Source organism: Euleptes europaea, chromosome 1 (genome assembly GCF_029931775.1).
Source record: "Euleptes europaea isolate rEulEur1 chromosome 1, rEulEur1.hap1, whole genome shotgun sequence".
Lineage (NCBI taxonomy): Eukaryota > Metazoa > Chordata > Lepidosauria > Squamata > Sphaerodactylidae > Euleptes > Euleptes europaea.
This window is the reverse complement of record NC_079312.1, coordinates 17,666,568-17,683,638: the sequence shown is the minus strand read 5'-3', so window position 1 is coordinate 17,683,638 and position 17,071 is coordinate 17,666,568. Positions and strand designations below refer to the sequence as shown.

The window sequence follows — 17,071 nt, the reverse complement described above, 5'->3', positions numbered from 1 at the left end:
CTGAGCATATTTTGTAGATAAAAATTGTGTACAGATTGATTAAATAAGTAAGCAAATAAATAAACAGCACGTTAATCAGTCCTAAAAACCTAAGCAGAGATTGGGCTGGGGGAATCTGATATTCAATAGTCAACTTAGAAAATTTTGAAAAAGAAGTGTTCAAAATTTTCCCCCCAGATTTGGATCGCCTGCTAAATTTCATTGCATTTTCAGTGCAGAGGCTGGAGTACACGTGAGAGCAGCTCTCAGTACAAAATGTGGCCACCAACATTGCTATCTGAATAATTCGGATAGCATTCAAGGGGGAGCCCTGTGTGGGACCCATAACAGTAGTCAAGAGGCCTTTTGTTTTTTTTCATTGTAAAGCCAGGGAACAGAGAGGTATGCTGGCTGGCTTACAGCTGGGAAGGAGGAGGGGGAAGCATCCAAAAAGAGCATTCTTGAACCCTCATTCCACATCTGTCTTCCTTCAGCTCCAGGTCCATCTGCGTCCAAGGTCCAAAGCACATCGGGGTCCGCCACAGCTCCTGGGGTGCCACCAAGCAGCCTCAATGTGACTGACGTCTCTCCAAACAGTCTCCGAGTGACTTGGTCTGCCCCGCCCAGTACCTTCCACGCTTTTTCCCTTCAGTATAGGGATCCCAAATCCAGTACAACCCCAGGGGAAATCAGAGTACCCGGGACTGAGAGGAGTGTCAACCTGATGGGTTTGAACCCCAGCACTGAATATGACCTGGAGTTACGTGGAGAAACACCTAGTGGGACCCACAGTGCTCCAGTAACAACAAAGGCATCTACAGGTACCTCAGAGCACTTTGGGACATCGTGGATCTGTAGTCAGATCCGTCCTGAGTAGGGTTGCCATCTCGGGGTTGGGAAATACCTGGAGGAGGGTGGGGTTTGGGGAAGGGAGGGACTTTGATGCCATAGAGTTCACCTTCCAAACTGGCCATTTTCTCCAGGGGAACTGATCTCTATCACCTGATCAGTTGTACTAGAGAGAGATCTCCAGCCACCACCTGGAGGTTGGCAACCCTAATCCTGAGACATGTCATTTACATGTAGAAAGCAACAACAGATTGGCCTCAGTACAGACTAGGGCTGTAGCTAGGGTTGCCAACCTCCACCAACCAGATTGTCTGCCCTGGTGGAAAACAAAAAACCTCTCAGGAAATATGTTTAGCCTGGAGAGGAGACAACTGAGAGGTGATACGGTAACCCTCTTCAAGTATTGGAAGGGCTGTCATTTAAAGGGTGATGCCGAGCTGTTTTCTGTTGCCCCAGAAGGTCGGACGGGAACCAACGGGTTGAAATTAAATCAAAAGAGTTTCCGGCTAAACATTAGGAAGAACTTCCTGACAATTAGAGTGGCTCCTCAGTGGAACAGGCTTCCTCGGGAGGTGGTGAGCTCTCCTTCCCGGGAGGTTTTTAAGCAGAGGCTAGATGGCCATCTGTCAGCAATGCTGATTCTGTGACCTTAGGCAGATCATAAGAGGGAGGGCAGGAAGGTTTGCATCCGTGTTTGGCTCTTGTGGCCCTTTCTTGCATGCCCAGGGTAGTTCCGACCGCCACTATGGGGTCAGGAAGCAATTTTCCTCCAGGCCAGATTGGCCAGGGATCCTGCAGGTGGTTTTCTTCTTCTTCTTTTTTTGCTCTCTTCTGGGCAAGGAGTAGGGGGTCACTGGGGGTGTGGGGGGGAGGTAGTTGTGAATTTCCTGTATTGTGCAAGGGGTTGGACTAGATGACCCTGGTGGCACCTTCCAACTCTATGATTCTATGCTTCTAACATTCCTACATTTTCTCCACCAGCTTACTTCTCTCCTTAGCAGCCATCATCATCCTCTCTTCCTCTTATTTGTTTTAGCCCCCTCAGCAGTGCTGCCAGAAAGGGAAAAGCCCAGCCTGGGAACACTCTCTGTTTCAGAAGTCACTGACAGCTCTGCCCGCCTATTGTGGGACAGTCCCGCGGGGACCTTCGACTCCTTTTTGATCCAGTATAAAGATGCAGAGAGCAAGCCAAAGGCACTGCCCATGGACGCCAGCTCCCGGGAGGCCGCTATCACCGATTTGGCACCCTCCCAAAAATACAAGTTTAATCTCTATGGACTCATAGGCCGCAAGCGACTCGGTCCGGTCTCCGCAGAGATAGTCACAGGTGAGCCACGGACCCCAGAACATATGTGAGTTTCTCAGTCTGAGGACCAAACTAGACAAGTCTGTGGGTACCCATGACTGGATCCCTCCCCCAACATGCAATTGAAAGCAACTGTGATGGAAGGGATTTGGATTTTAAAAAAAAATCCTTTCTTGAACTGCAGCTGACTTTCTGTTCACAAACCAGTTCTAGAAAAAAGACACGAAGATAAAATGGGTGCCTCCCTAAAGATCAAAAGGGAGGTGGCAGGCGCACGACCCTGGAAAGGTTGTTCTGTAATCATGGGGCTGCCACTGAAAAGGCCCTCTTTCGTGTAACCACCAAACCAGCGTCTCTGATAGATGGGACAGTCAGGAGGGCCTCTCCCTGCGGTCTTAATTCCCAGGTTGGAACATATGGCAGAAGACGGTCCATAGGATACCCCGGTCCCAAGCCATGTAGGGCTTTAAGTTCAGAAAATAACTTCCAGTTAAGTTCCAGCTCCAACATTACTGTTCCTCCTCCCTTCTGCCCTAGCCCCAGTGCCGTCAGTACAGGTGAAAAAGGTGGAATTGATGGGACCCCCCAGCCTGGGAGAACTTGTTGCCTCAGAAATCACAAGCGATTCTGTCCGTTTGTCGTGGAGTGTCCCTTCGGGGAGCTTCGATTCCTTTGTGGTCCAGTTCAAGGACGCCGAAGGCAGACCCCATTCTTTGCCAGTGGAGGGGGTCCTCCACGAAGTCGTCGTACCTGGCTTGGCTCCTTCCCGCAAATACAGGTTCAATCTCTATGGCATCACCAATCGCAAACGTCTTGGCCCCGTCACGAAAGATGTCACCACAGGTCAGCAGGAAAGCTAATGCGACTTTATTTCTCCCCAGGAAGCCGTTTTCTCTCCCTCCTGTAATGTCTTGATTTATTCAAGGGAATAGCACTTGGGATGTGGAGAGGGCAACTTTCACCTCCTGAATTTCTGCTTCCTTCCACATACAGTGGGATGGGGGAACTCCTGAAGAAACGCTTCCGAAATATTCTGCAGAGATCTTTTTCCCCCCTTTCTTTTCTAGTCACCTGAGTATTAGCGATTTTATGACAGGCAGGAAATCAACACGTGAAGCATTCTCAGTGCAATTCAGTGCTGAGGAACATTTCGGCTGCCAAATTTCTGCCAAGCATGCTGCTGTTTAAAGAAAACGGAAGGCCTTTTCAGGCTTTACATGTCTGGTGCTTCTATCTTGCGTATCAGGAGAAATCAAATCAAATCAAATGTATTTGGCATAAAGCGTATCAGGACAATACGGTACACACAATCCTCTCAGCACACAACATTGCCATTTTCTGTGAAAATGTATTTTGCAGCTTTGGGAAGCACAAACGTAGGAGGCCCTTGAAAATCAGAGTTTTGCCTAGTGTGCACCAGGCAGAAAAATACACATGCTGCCGTTTTCAAACAAAATGGCTGTCATGTGTACTGAGAGAATCAGGCTGAGGCTCACAAGACAGGAACACCAGGACTATAATGCCCGAAAAGAGCTAGAGCCATACTAGGGGGGAAAAAACCTCTGTAATAGTAATCTCCTCTGATTACTCTTACTGACATCTGTAGCTGTATGTCTGTCCTGACCCCTCTTCTCCCACCCTTCCATTGTTTTCCTTTATTAACCTGAGGCCAAGACACAGAAGTGCTAAACTCTTACATGAAGTATCACAAATAGCACTTCTGAGCTTGGACAGAGTGCTTCTCCTTCACCACTGAATAATCATAGGCAGCCTTTCTCCTTTTCGGAACTGGGCTGATTGTAAGCCGGTTTGATTCTTCCTTAAGTGGTAGAGAAAGTCGGCATGCAAAAACCAACTCTTCTTCTTCTTCCCAGCCAAGCTCTGATGCTGGAAATCATCTCAGCTGTGAGAAATTTGCTTTTGGGAAGAGTTTATTGGGAATAGGAGCAGCCCCTGCCCCACTCTCTCCCCTTTTTGATTCAAAACTTGGAATCCGCCTCTTCTCCCTTATACATAGAACTCCTAAGAGTTCTATGTATAAATGCACAACATTGCCAGTGTAACATTTAGTTTGGCCCTTAGGCTGTGGACAGTCAATAGCTTCCTAGAGTCATGGAAGCAGTATTGTCACCAGGATCCACAGTACACATGATCTTAAAAAAAAATCAGATCCTACTGCAATGTTCTGTACCACCAGTTTACAGGTGTTGACAGCTTCGGGTTGTACTCTGAAAAAACCAAACTGAGCCCTCACAGGTATGCCAAGCAACGCTTGTGATAGATGGACCCCATAGACTTGGGTACAGCTGTCAAGAGCGACTCTTGAACAATGTCCATAATCATAATACTTGGAGGGTTTTGTTTTCCAGTAGCTGTGGTTGTGGAATGATTGATTGCACTGGGTCATCTTTGTTTTATTCCCCCCCTTGCAACAGCATCCCGGGAGGAAGAGCCCCTACCGGTCCCTGAACCCGTCCTTGGTGACCTCTCGGTCTCAGATGCCACCACCAACTCCGTCCGTCTTTTGTGGAGTGTCCCGGCAGGCAGTTTTGACTCCTTCTTGATCCAGTACCAAGACCCCGAGGGCAACAGCCAAGCCCTGCCTGTGGGCCGAGATTCCCTTGAGGTCACCATTCCCGACTTGGTCCCTTCCCAAAGGTACAGGTTCAACCTCTACGGCATCTCTGGGTCACAGCGTGTTGGACCTTCCTCCGCAGATGCCACCACAGGTCAGCAGTTTTTTTTACAGAGCAACCCTGCACTGGAATAGTATAGCACTTCTCCTCTATCTCTCTCTCTGTTTCGGAAATGATGGGAAAATCATGAAAAGGGGATCGTCAGACATTTTAATACTCCTCGTGTGCTTCTGGTGTTTCCAGAGCAAAAGGTCTGTCGAGTGAATATTTCTCAGAGTGTGTCCACACACTGCAAAGCTGCAAGCTTGATTTACAGAATCGGAATTGATGTGATTGTGTAGCCGCTGGCTGGTCAAAACAATACCAAAAGGAAAAGAGAAGGAAAAAAGCTCTGGGCAAAAAAGCAACCCTGGTAAACAGTGTTATGATCAACTAGTGTTCATGTTGGTTTGCAATATACATCAAACCGGAGTAAAATAACAGAAGTTATTTTCCCAACTTGCTGATGTGTATAATCTTGATGATGGTGGAGGAAAATGCCGTCAAGTTTTGGCCAACTTACAGTGACCCCATCAGGTTTTCAAAGCAAGAGACGTTCAGAGGTGGTTTGCCATTGCCTTCCTCTGCGTAGCAACCCTGGACTTCCTTGGTGGTCTCCCATCCAAGTACTAACCAGGGCCAACTTTGCTTAGTATCCAAGATCTGGCAAGATCGGGCTAGCCTGGGCCATCCAGGTCAGGGCATTCCTGATAGTACATTTATTCATTGGCTTGCTCTTCCTCTCGGGAGCTCACAGCAGTATAAGTGATCTTTGAAGGGGTTTGGAGATCTCTGAAAAAGAACCTCTCCTCCTCCACTAAAATACCAATCTCATTATTTTTTACTTGGGGAGTCCACAGCAGCTAAACCCATCTTTCTTTTTTTCCTTTGGTCCAGTTCTCATCTTTGTTATTGCTTTCTAGGGAGCATTTAGTAAACGAGGAGAGGTGGACCAGCCTCAATATTTCTGAGTGTTGATCACTTGAATTCTTCTTGTTTCCTGACCCTCATAGTGCCATCTCGAGAGAGGCCAGATAAGGCAAGAGTGGATCAGCTCAGCCTGGGGGAGCTCTCGGCCTCTGATGCTACCAGCAATTCTGTACGTCTCTCCTGGACCGTCCTCAGTGGGAGATTCGACTCCTTTCAGGTCCAGTTCAAGGATGCTGAGGGCAAACCCCAGGCACTGCCCATGGAAGGAGACTCCCGCGAGGTCATCGTCCCAAACCTCTCTCCTTCTCACAGATACAAGTTTACCCTCTATGGGTTCTCTGGACAAAAGCGCTATGGCCCGATTTCCACCTTGGCATTGACAGGTCAGCAGCTAAGTGTCAGCTTGGCTGGAGGTTTATCACATATCTGTTGTGTGTGTGTGTGTAAAGTGCCGTCAAGTTGCATCCGACTTATGGTAACCCAGTAGGGTTTTCAAGGCAAGAGACTAACAGAGGTGATTTACCATTGGCCATATTTGCATGGTGATTAGCAGCCCGTTCCAGGCTGAATTGCCCCGCATATTTTTTTGAATTTTGCACGCTGAACCATGACCGCAAAGCCAGCGCATACCTGCTTTGCATTACTAAAGAGCCCATTTAACGCGACCTTTGGTGTTTGCCGCAAAGAATCTCCCTCAAGGAACAATGTAAAACAACAGAGGCACGTTAGCTATGCATATGCTAATGGATATGCAAACAGGAACAAAGGAGCAGGCGAGTGGGGGGAGGCATTTTTAAAGTCGCATTTTAAAAAGAGCTTTGAGTGAGCATGCAAAAATGGCTATTGCCTTCCTCTGCATAGTAACCCTGTTGTTCTTTGGTGGTCTCTTGTCCAAATGCTAACCAAGACTGACCCTGCTTAGCTTCTGAGATCTGATGAGATCAGGCTAGCTTGGGCCATTCAGGTCTGTACTTCTCATTTAACCTCTTGGTTTCCCAAGATGGTGCTGGTGTCAGAAGTGGTATCCTTTGACACTTAAATTTCTTATTTTTACAGTAGTTGCTGCGGAACAAACCTTCTCCAATGGTCCCTCTGTTCCTTCCCTCTCCTATATTTTGGTGTTTCCCGTCTCCATTTTTTCCCCTGCATCCAGGTCGGGATCTGCTTGCATGAATGCTCCATTGGTGGTGAAGTGTTTCCCTTTCTGCTTAGATTGTCAAAGGGCCTATTCAGCCAATCAGAGTCACTGTTGCTGCCCATGTTTTGCATGGCATCTAGCCGAGATCATTCATGGAAGTCGAGTGTGTTTGGAGCATGCTGTATTTTTCCAGTGCTCAAACAGTGAAGAATATTTGTTGATTTTGAGAAATACACAAACTTGAACAGGAAAAATTTGGTGCAAGGAAAGAGAATATGGCATAAAAACAAAAGCAATCAGGAATCAGATGTGTGCAAAGGAGAGATTTTCCCATTAAAACAGATAGCTGCAAAATTTGAAATCGTCCCAAGCTAGCGATGGTCTGAAAATCCTTTTAAATCCACATTTAAAAAATCCTTTTACATTTGCATTTCTGAGTTATGGAGAAATTACTTCCTTGTAACATGGCTCATGGTACTTAGGATTCGAGCCACTTATTCCACTCTACATTATTAATGTGCACATGCACATTGATCAAACACTCCCCCCCTCCCAAAAAAAAAGCTTGATAGGTTTACATGTTGGTGGGGGAAAGTGCCATCAGGTTGCATCCGACTTATGGTGACCCCATATTCCTGTGCAGACAACATCCAGGTAATTACCCCCTGCGCACACATCTGATTTCTGATTTTCTGGTTGGGAACTTCCTAGAGATTTGAGGGTGAAGCCTGAGGAAAAACCTCAGCAGGGTATCATGCCAGAGTTCACTCCCTAAAGCAGTGGTTCTCAACCTGGGGCCATATGGGCCCCCCCAGGGGCCCCCAGGATATCCCAATAGGGATGAAACCAAAGGTCCCCCTTTTTTCCTCAATATCTCTTCCTTGTACCTAAATATGTCTTCATTTATCCTCAATAGCTCTTTTTTTAACCTCAATGTCTCTTCCTTTCTCTTCACTCGTCTTGTTAGTGGCTTCCTAGAGGCCCCTGGTTGGCCACTGTGTGAACAGACTGCTGGACTTGATGGGCCTTGGTCTGATCCAGCAGGGCCTTTCTTATGTTCTTATGTTCCAAGGGGGGCACATGTGAAAATTGCTGTGTGCATTTTGTGTGTCTGTTTATGCTTCTTTGTTCCTTGGCTATTTACAAACAAAACATTTAAATAGCTACCTTTCTACCGGTAGGACAGGGGGGCCACAGGAAGGAAACAAGGTTGGAAGGGGGCTACGGTCGGAAAAAGGTTGAGAACCACTGCTCTAAAGCAACCATATTTCCAGGGGAACTGATCTCTGTCTTCTGGAGATCAGTTGTAATTCCAAGAGATCTCCAGGCGCCACCTGGAGGTTAGCAACGCTAGACTGGGAGCATTTGATTTGCGCTTTCTGCACCTTTGGGTACCCTACAAAAATATCGGGTAAAGATAGAGACACGTGTTCAGTTTACATGCATACAGACTCTTCAGAAGAGCAGATGAACATGTGGGCATTGAGAGGGGAAGGGTAGTGGGCCCATGCAGCACAATCCTACCCTCCTTTTGTAGATTGATTGTACACATGTGGAAGTCACCTGTGCAAGGCCACGGCTGCTGAGGGAGGATGCAGTTCTGGATTGCATCCATTCATCTTTTGGGTGGTCAAGTCTACTTCCCAGCAGCCGGCTGAACTGCATTGCTTTTTGTGCCATTCACATCTATGATGTTTGTGCTTCCAGATATAATTATAAAATGAAGTCATGATGCTAAATTCAATGTGTCCAGTAAAATGGTGCTACAAACCTAGAGCATTTGGATGATCAGTAGCTCAAATTATCCCAAAGGTCCCTTTTTCCTCAATATCTCTTCCTTGTACCTAAATATCTCTTCATTTATCCTCAATAGCTCTTTTTTTAACCTCAATGTCTCTTCCTTTCTCTTCAAGCTTGTTGCCACAATGAGAAGTCTTTCCTGTTTTATTCCTTTTTTCTATCTAGCGTCATTTAGAAACTGGATCTCCAGGCTACATAAATTACTTCCTCTCTATCTGTTTTAGCCCATGCTGTGGATTCGCCGCCAGAGGAAAGGGTCCCTGTTCAGCCGACCTTGGGAGAGCTCTCAGTCTCTAATGTCACCCGTGACTCTGTCCTCCTCTCCTGGACAGTTCCTACTGGAAGCTTTGATTCCTTCCTGGTTCATTTCAAGGACGCAGAGGGCAAACCCCAGGCCTTGCCCGTGGAGGGTGACTTCCGCAAGGTCACTGTCCCCAACCTGGCTCCCTCCCGCAGATACAAGTTCAACCTCTATGGTGTCTCTGGCCGCAAGCGGTCAGGTCCAGTTTCCGCGGACGCCACCACAGGTCAGCAGCAGCGAAAGCAGGAATTGCCTTGAGCAGAATCAACCACACACCCCTTTTAACTTGGTTTGCTTCCTTAAAGGGAACAGCTATAACATCAATTGTCATTTCAGCACTGGCTGGTTTCCCAAGGAGTAGGCTCCAAAACTTTGAATAACTGATGTCATCCTTGGCGGTGGTCCCTGCTTAATGTTCTGGGTTTAATTTATCCCCCAGTGTTCCTCTGGACAGCATTACAAAGGACACTGTTGCCCTATCCTTCAAGGGTTTCCTCACCTTAGCTCAGTGTTGTAGCACCAGTTTTTGGTCAACCTCTGACAGCTCCAGTTAAAGGATTTCATGTTATAGATGGTGGGGAAAATCTCAGCTTGAGACCCTGGAAATCCATTGCTGGTCAGAGTAGACAGGGAAGGACAAGATGAGTCACTGGTTTGGCTCAATATAAGGTAGTTTTGAATGTCCATTCAGAACTTGAGAATAGTCCAGGGGGGTCCTTAACCTGGTTGAACCTGTGAATGTTTGGGGAAGTTTGTGAACAGGTGATGGGCGCCACAACAAAATGGCTGCCATGGATGGGAGCAGTCACAAAATGGCTGCCACAGAAGCTGGGCCCAATAACAAAATACTGGGAGGTTCAACAAAATGTTAAGATGCTCCAAACCAAACATCCCCCTGTGACAGAAGCAGCAGTTTTCAGATGGGTGCTCCCTGTAGACATAAAGGTGATGCATCTTGGGTTCTTCTGAAGCACTTCCTGATCCAGTGAGTTACAGAAAGCCATGATTGGCTCTTGGCCAAAAAAATAAAAAAATAAAAGGTCCTATGGGAAAAATGAAAGATGTGCTGGGAAACATGCTGGGGGGTGCCCATGTCTTAGTCTATCTACCCAACATCCTGCAACCTGTTTCTCTTAGTAACCAAGTAGATGTTTACTTAAAGTCCATAAAGAGGATGTGGTAGCCTCCTCTAAGTTCTAGGAACATGCTGGAAGAAGCAAAATTTCCACCCATTCATATTGCTCATGATTTTATAAACCTCAATCACGTCCTCTCTGCTTTGTCGTTCTAAACTAAAAGCAACCTTGCTAGCAGTTAAGATAAGATGGAGGACCTGCCAGCTTATAAATGTATGGCGAGTTAGCTTGAACTGTGGTGCAGGTATAAGGTTGCCAGCACATCCTTTGCAAATGCTAGGAGATTTTGAGGGGAGTACCAGGGAGGGTGGAATTTGAGGATGATGTGATGTCACTTCTGGGTGACACTCTAGGCATTTCCTGTCATCTTTACCATAGAGACATGGGGAAATTCCTAGAGGGCCACTATGGGGGCCATTTCTGGTCATTTTTGCCCTTCCACTTAAGAGTGGGGATTGGGGCTGAAGGCAGGGATTTACCTGCCACAGAGAGGCGAATGACAAGCCTGTGCAGGCATCCCCACTGAGTAGGAAAACAAGGCCCATTCCCACAATCCCTGCCCTCCCTTTCCCCCCATCCCCCAAGTTTCAACTCACTCCAGTGGATTCCAATTAATCTCTCTTTTAGCTGCGACAGCAACATCGCCAAAGGTGACTACAGCGCTGGTTCCTGTTCAGCCTAGTCTGGAGCAACTTGCAGTGGCTGGCATCACCAGTGACTCCATCCATCTCTCCTGGATTGTCCGCACCGGGAATTTTGATTCCTTCTTAGTCCTTTACAAAGACCCAGAAGGGAAGTCTCAGTTGTTGCCTGTGGAGGGAGCTTCCCGCACACTTTCCATCCCAAACTTGGAGCCCTCCCAGAAATATAAGTTCAACCTCTACGGCATTTTGGGCAACAAGCGCCTTGGCCCTCTCTCCGCGGATGTTGTTACAGGTCAGCAGTGGCTGAACTGACTGATAGCGGTTGTGAATATTTCCGAGCATTCTTTGTGTCCCACTCACAGATCTTTTTCTCAGGGTGCAACTGCGATATCCAACGATATGACACGTCATAACATGTGATGTTCCCAGTATCTTCCAGGCCTCCGTTTGGATCCCTGGCCCTTTTTGATGGAGGGTTGTGTCTCTGATTATTATGTTTGATTATTATTTGCTATTATAATGCTGTCAATTTGTAACAACCAGAAAAAAAAAAACCCTGTTTCAAGAAATGTTACCTTTAAAATTTGGGACAGGGAAGATAAAGGTCATTTATGCATGGTCGCTGTAGCCTCCTTTATTCCCCATTTCAGCCAGGATCAAAGTAACCCGGGTTGGGGGAAACTATGCATTGGCTGGAATGATCAGGGACAAAACTGTGTGCTAATGGAGGCATGAATACAGAAAAGCAGTCTCCCAAAGCAAGTCCCACCCCTTTAAATGCTGCTCTGTAATTGGCTTACCTTGCGAGAGAAGATTTCATTCTCTCCAAACCCAACTGCCACATAAAAAAGCATTTTAAGAACAAAATAACAAAGCAATCTGAAAGGGGGGGCGGGAGAAATCCAAGCATCGTTTTAAAAAAAGCCTTTCTTTTCCTCAGAAAGAGCTCCGAGGTAGCAGGAAGCAGGAAGCACTTGAATCCCTGCCTCTTTACACACTGCTTTGTGATTGGCTGTGAGAGAAGCCAATCTTCTGTGCTTCCCCTGTTTGGCTATATGCATGCTGCCTTGAAGAAGGGTTTGGGAAAGGGTGGGGCGAAGCTCAACCCAAGAAAGTTGTACGCTCGCTCAGTGATTCTGGAATGAGCCGGGATGAACGGTTTAATTCGGGCCACAAGAGTGTTGAGTTAATCAAGGCCCAATGGATCGTGATTGTGGTTAGAAAGAATCAAGTCGAGCACACAATAAAACAGAGTCAAAGACTTTTCTCTTAATCAAACAAAAATCCTTTACTTTCCTAAATAGGGAGGGTTACATGGAGTAAAAACAAATAACAATCTTTCTATCTAGTTCCCTATAAATCTTGCTAGAAATGCTAGCAGGTACTAAGGCTTAAATCCCTTTTGTCTGTGTCCCAGCTCAGGAGAGCTGAGAACAGGCATCTTGCTTCTGTGAGATTGAAAAAGCAACTGGCACATCCTGCCCCAAAGTTTCACACCTTTAACAAAGGAACCGGGTAATAAACAATTCTGACTCCGTGCCTTTCTGCACGTTTGCAATGGCGATTCCCTAGCCACCTTGAGACTATCTAAACTGTTGATGTAAACAAGTAAACTCTTTAACTGCCCTGACAGAAATGGAACTCGCATTGAATCCTCAACAAAGAGGAATGGGAAATGCCAGGTTCATTTTGCGTTGAACCAGGGTTGAGCCAACAAGGAATGAGGTAACGTGCGTTCAGAAAATTTGATCGTGGCTGAAACAGGGAATAAAGGAGGCTACAGCAACCATGCGTAAATGACCAAAGAGAGAGGAGGGAGGTGGGGATAAATGGGATGAATCAGGGTTCATTCCTGTTACTGTTGCTTCCATCTTTAGGACCCATTTACAAGTTACGATGTGTGTGTGTGTGAGTGTGTGTGTGTGTGTGTGTGTGTGTGAGTGTCCTGCATGTCCACATTGGGCCCTGACAACAGATGTGCTGTGAGAGTTTCATGCTCAGAACTCATTTCGCAGGTGCACTTGGACCTGATTTGGATTAGGACCATGACATGGGGTTGAAGTGTTCAAGATCCATGTTATCACATGGTCAGCAGACCTTTTTCAGTAATGCAATAGTGGTAGTGAAAAGTGCCATCAAGTCGCAGCCCACTTACAGCGACCTTGTAAGGTTTTTCAAGGCAAGACAATGGTTGCTTATGCATGGGAGTTTTACCCGGGGTTCGATGCTTGCAGGACCCACACTTTTCTGTAGCAATTCCAAAATTTGCTATGCACCAGCAAAGTCACCAAGCTCCAATCTGGAAGCGTCTCCCTGCCCCTTGAAAACGCTGCTTTGTAATTGGCTGAAGTGCTTGCTGTGAGAAAAACACCCAGTTCCCATTCCCCAAACTCAAGTGCTGGTTTACAAATCAATTTGAAAAACCAGTGCTCTTGTTAAAGGAAGGGGGCGGGGGAGAAACCCAAGCGTTGCTTTAAAACCCTTTTGCTTTTGTCTGCTCAGAAAGAACTCCGGTTGGAGACAAAAATCAGGAAGCATTTGTGTCCCTGCCCCTTTAAACACTGTTTTGTAATTGGCTGTACTGCTTACTGTGAGAAAAACGTCAAACCCCCCCCCCCCAACTCCCCTGTCTTGGGTTTTGGCTTATGCATGGTGATTTCACTTGGGCTGATCTCAGGAGAGATAAAAGAATCAGGTTATTAGAGGAACAAGAAGGCCCGGGGGGCTGGTTGAGAGGGCTGGCCACGAGGTCATCTCTAATGGACGGAAATCTCATTCATAACTCCAAGGAACAACTGAGACAGACCGGGGGGGATGTGAGTGAAAGTACCCATGCATAAATGACCAATGAGTTTATCATGGGCACTATGACGGCATTATCTTTTCTTGCCTGTGTAGCGCTTTTCTAATCATGGTTAGATTATGACTGGAGCAGAACCCCCTGCAGACACAATATCCTTCACTCCCCCTTTTCTTTCTTGTAGCCCCTGTGCCAGCACCCCCAGAAGAACCATTGACTCTGAAGCCTAGCCTGGGGGAACTCTCAGCCTTGGATGTGACTACCGATTCACTCCGCCTCTCCTGGGGCGTCTCAACCGGGAGCTTTGATTCCTTCCTGGTTCAGTACAAGGATGCAGAAGGCAGACCTCAGTCTCTTCCTGTGGATGGAGGCTCCCGCGAGGTCTTCCTCTCCAACCTCGCGCCTTCTCACAGATACAAATTCAATCTTTACGGCATCTCCGATCGCAGGAAAGTGGGTCCGGTTTCCATTGACGTTTTCACAGGTCAGCTGCGGATCCACGATAGTCATAACTTTTCCTCTGAACATCATTCTCTCCCTTTCTAGCTGGGCTTGCAGAGGTCTCCGGAGAGGCAGAATATACATTTTCTACATAAGATAAATACAGCTCAGACTCCGAGTGCACACATCACCACATTCTTCTAAAACGCATCTCATCCTTTTCTAAAATGAGGTCAGGGGGGGGGAAAGGGGTTTGCATTAGAAAACAGCTGTGGAAAGGGTTGATTGGCAGCTTCCCTGACCTATCGTGAAGCCTCCTCCCTGGATAGGGTTGCCAACCTCCAGGTGGTGGCTGGAGATTTCCTGCTTTACAACTGAGATCAGTTCAGATCTCAGTTGTAAAGATGGAGAAAATGGCCGCTGTGGCAATTGGACTCTATGGCATTGAAGTCCATCCCTTCTCCAAACCCCACCCTCCTCAGGCTCTGCCCTGAAAATCTCCAGGTATTTCCCAACTCGAAGGTGGCCACCTATCCCTGGAGCAGTTTTGCAGCATTCAAAAATAAAGAAGGGCCGTTGAAGAAATTGTTCCTGAGGCCTTGGACTGCTGCCAATTGGAGCAGACCGAACCTGGTTAGATAGACCAGTGATCTGACTCAGTAAGAACCTTATAACATAAGAAGAGCCCTGCTGTATCAGACCTGTGGTCATAGAATCAGACAGTTGGAAGGGGCCGTACACGGCCTTATTTATTGATTAACATCTTTTAAAAAAGACATTAATCAATAAATAAGGCAGTGAATGGATGGTTGACTGCTCAGACATCTAAGTGGCAGGTTTTTTTTAAGGGCAGAAATGGGTAGGGACAAAACTAACGACAGACGATTGGATCCAGATTGAATTTTCTGCCAACAGAAGGGTCGTTTCCAACAAGTCTCCCTTTCTGTGGGAGACCTCCAGTTTGCCTCATACTGGTCCTGGGGGTACCCTGTTCCCCACCCCCCAGGAGTAGCATTTTTGGGAGGTCAGTGGGCTGCAGTGAGAGGGGAGAGGCAGGAATGTTCTGTTCCAGCAACAGAAGTGCCTCGCACGGAGCGGAAAATTTAGTGTGAATCCAACCTAGAATCCCAAGTTGAAATATTGTTTGTGTGTCAGGGGTCTAGCGAGCGCTGGGGAGAGCTGGCCCAGCAGCACACTAAGGAAAAACAGGGCAGCTGTTTTAAAATTTAAAATAATCCAGTAGTCCATCAGCTTTATGGATATACACTTCATTATGGTGTGTGTGTGGGGGGGAATTCAGCCTCACAAGCCATACAGAATTGTCGTTTTTCAGAATTTATGTTTGTTTAATGGTTGTTCCTAGGGAATCCTGGGAACTGTCTCATTCACCCAGCCAGCGTGGTGTAGTGGTTAAGAGCGGTGGTTTGGAGTGGTGGACTCTGACCTGGAGAGCCGGGTTTGATTCCCCACTCCTCCACATGAGCGGCGGAGGCTAATCTGGGGAACTGGATTTCTTTCCCCCGCTCCGACACACAAAGCCACCTGTGTGACCTTGGGCTAGTCACAGCTCCCTTAAAGCTCTCTCAGCCCCACCTGCCTCACAGGGTGTCTGTTGTGGGGAGGGGAAGGGAAGGTAATTGTATGCTGGTTTGATTCTCCCTTAAGTGGTAGAGAAAGTCGGCATATAAAAACCAACTCTTCTTTTTCTTTTTCTTCACAACTCACGTCCTACACTGCGCCGGCTTGCATTCACACCTTCACCTCCTCTCTGTCCTCTGTGGAAAGTGGTTTTCCCTCATTCTTTCCCTGCTTGTTTTTGTTCCAGCTTCACAGATGGTGAAACCTACGCCGCCGCTCAGACTAGGGGAGCTGTCGGTGGGCAACATCATGCCAAGTTCCCTTGACCTGTCCTGGGATGTTGAGGCGGGGAACTTTGATTCTTTTATCATTCAGTACCGAGACACTGAGGACCGACCCCAAGCCCTCCCCATCGACGGGGTCCTACGCTCTTTCCACGTCCACGACTTGGCTCCTTCTCACAGATACAAATTCAACCTCTATGGCATTTCAGGTCGGAAGCGTCTGGGCCCTGCCTCCATCGAAGCCACCACAGGTCAGCAACGGCTGCTCTAGGTGAAGGGGGGCATCTCTCTATGGCATTTTCTTTCCTATCTAGGGTTCAGGACCCACATAACCAGATGTAACTGGCTTCCTCCACTTGTGCCTCTCTCCTTTCTTCAGCTTGGTCTTTCCATAGGGGAGGGGCCGTGGCTCAGCGGTAGAGCATCTGCTTGGCATGCAGAAGGTCCCAGGTTCAATCCCTGGCATCTTCAGTTAAAAGGACTAGGCAAGTAGGGGATGTGAAAGACCTCTAAGACCCTGGAGAGCTGCTGCTGGTCGGAGTAGACAATATTGACTTTGATGGGCCAAGGGTCTGATTCAGTATAAGGCAGCTTCATGTGTTCCTTCGCCATTTTTCATTTCCAGATCTCTAGTGTAGAAAGTGCTTATAGCCCCTTATGTTGGGTCTGCATCCGAATTCTGGTATCCCAAACCACCAAGGAAAACGGGGATGTTTCAGTGCTTGCTATTAAATCTAGAATTGCCATCAAGTTTTCCACTCAGTTTCAACGAAGAATCCAGGTGGTACCATTGGCAGTCTATTGCATTCCACTCTTTTCTGTGTTGTTTTTCTGACTTCCCTCCCCCAAGACCCTACTTATGATGATTTCTAAAAATGCAAATGCAGCATCAGCCTTTTTAGTGGACAGTAAAGACAAAATTTCTCAGGGAAACTGTCCCCTTAAATGCTCTCTCTCTCTCCTCCTTCTAACTTAGTTATTTCCTGTTTCTCATGGCCAGGTGGTTCTCTCACAGTATTCATAAATCAATAGTACATTATCGGTTCTTGTTCCCATGGGAGGCAAAGTGATTTAATTGCTTCTTTTCACTTTGCATCCAGCCAAAGTCATTGCTCACTTTTTAAAATTGGGCTACAGCTGGACAATCAAGAAAGCTGACAGGAAGAAAGTAGATTCCTTTGAAATGTGGTGTTGGAGGAGAGTGTTTCGG

General features: G+C 47.0%; 1 protein-coding gene across 1 annotated transcript in view; it reads left to right on the top strand.

Moving 5' to 3' along the window:
* TNXB (tenascin XB) overlaps positions 1-17,071 on the top strand; it is a 99,549-nt gene that overhangs the window by 14,834 nt on the left and 67,644 nt on the right. Inside the window, exons 7-15 of the mRNA XM_056844146.1 lie at positions 474-800; positions 1,865-2,155; positions 2,687-2,977; positions 4,570-4,863; positions 5,823-6,122; positions 8,902-9,204; positions 10,742-11,050; positions 13,743-14,042; positions 15,825-16,112. Coding sequence (XP_056700124.1) covers positions 474-800; positions 1,865-2,155; positions 2,687-2,977; positions 4,570-4,863; positions 5,823-6,122; positions 8,902-9,204; positions 10,742-11,050; positions 13,743-14,042; positions 15,825-16,112 — 2,703 coding nt within the window. The remainder of the gene's footprint in view (positions 1-473; positions 801-1,864; positions 2,156-2,686; positions 2,978-4,569; positions 4,864-5,822; positions 6,123-8,901; positions 9,205-10,741; positions 11,051-13,742; positions 14,043-15,824; positions 16,113-17,071) is intronic.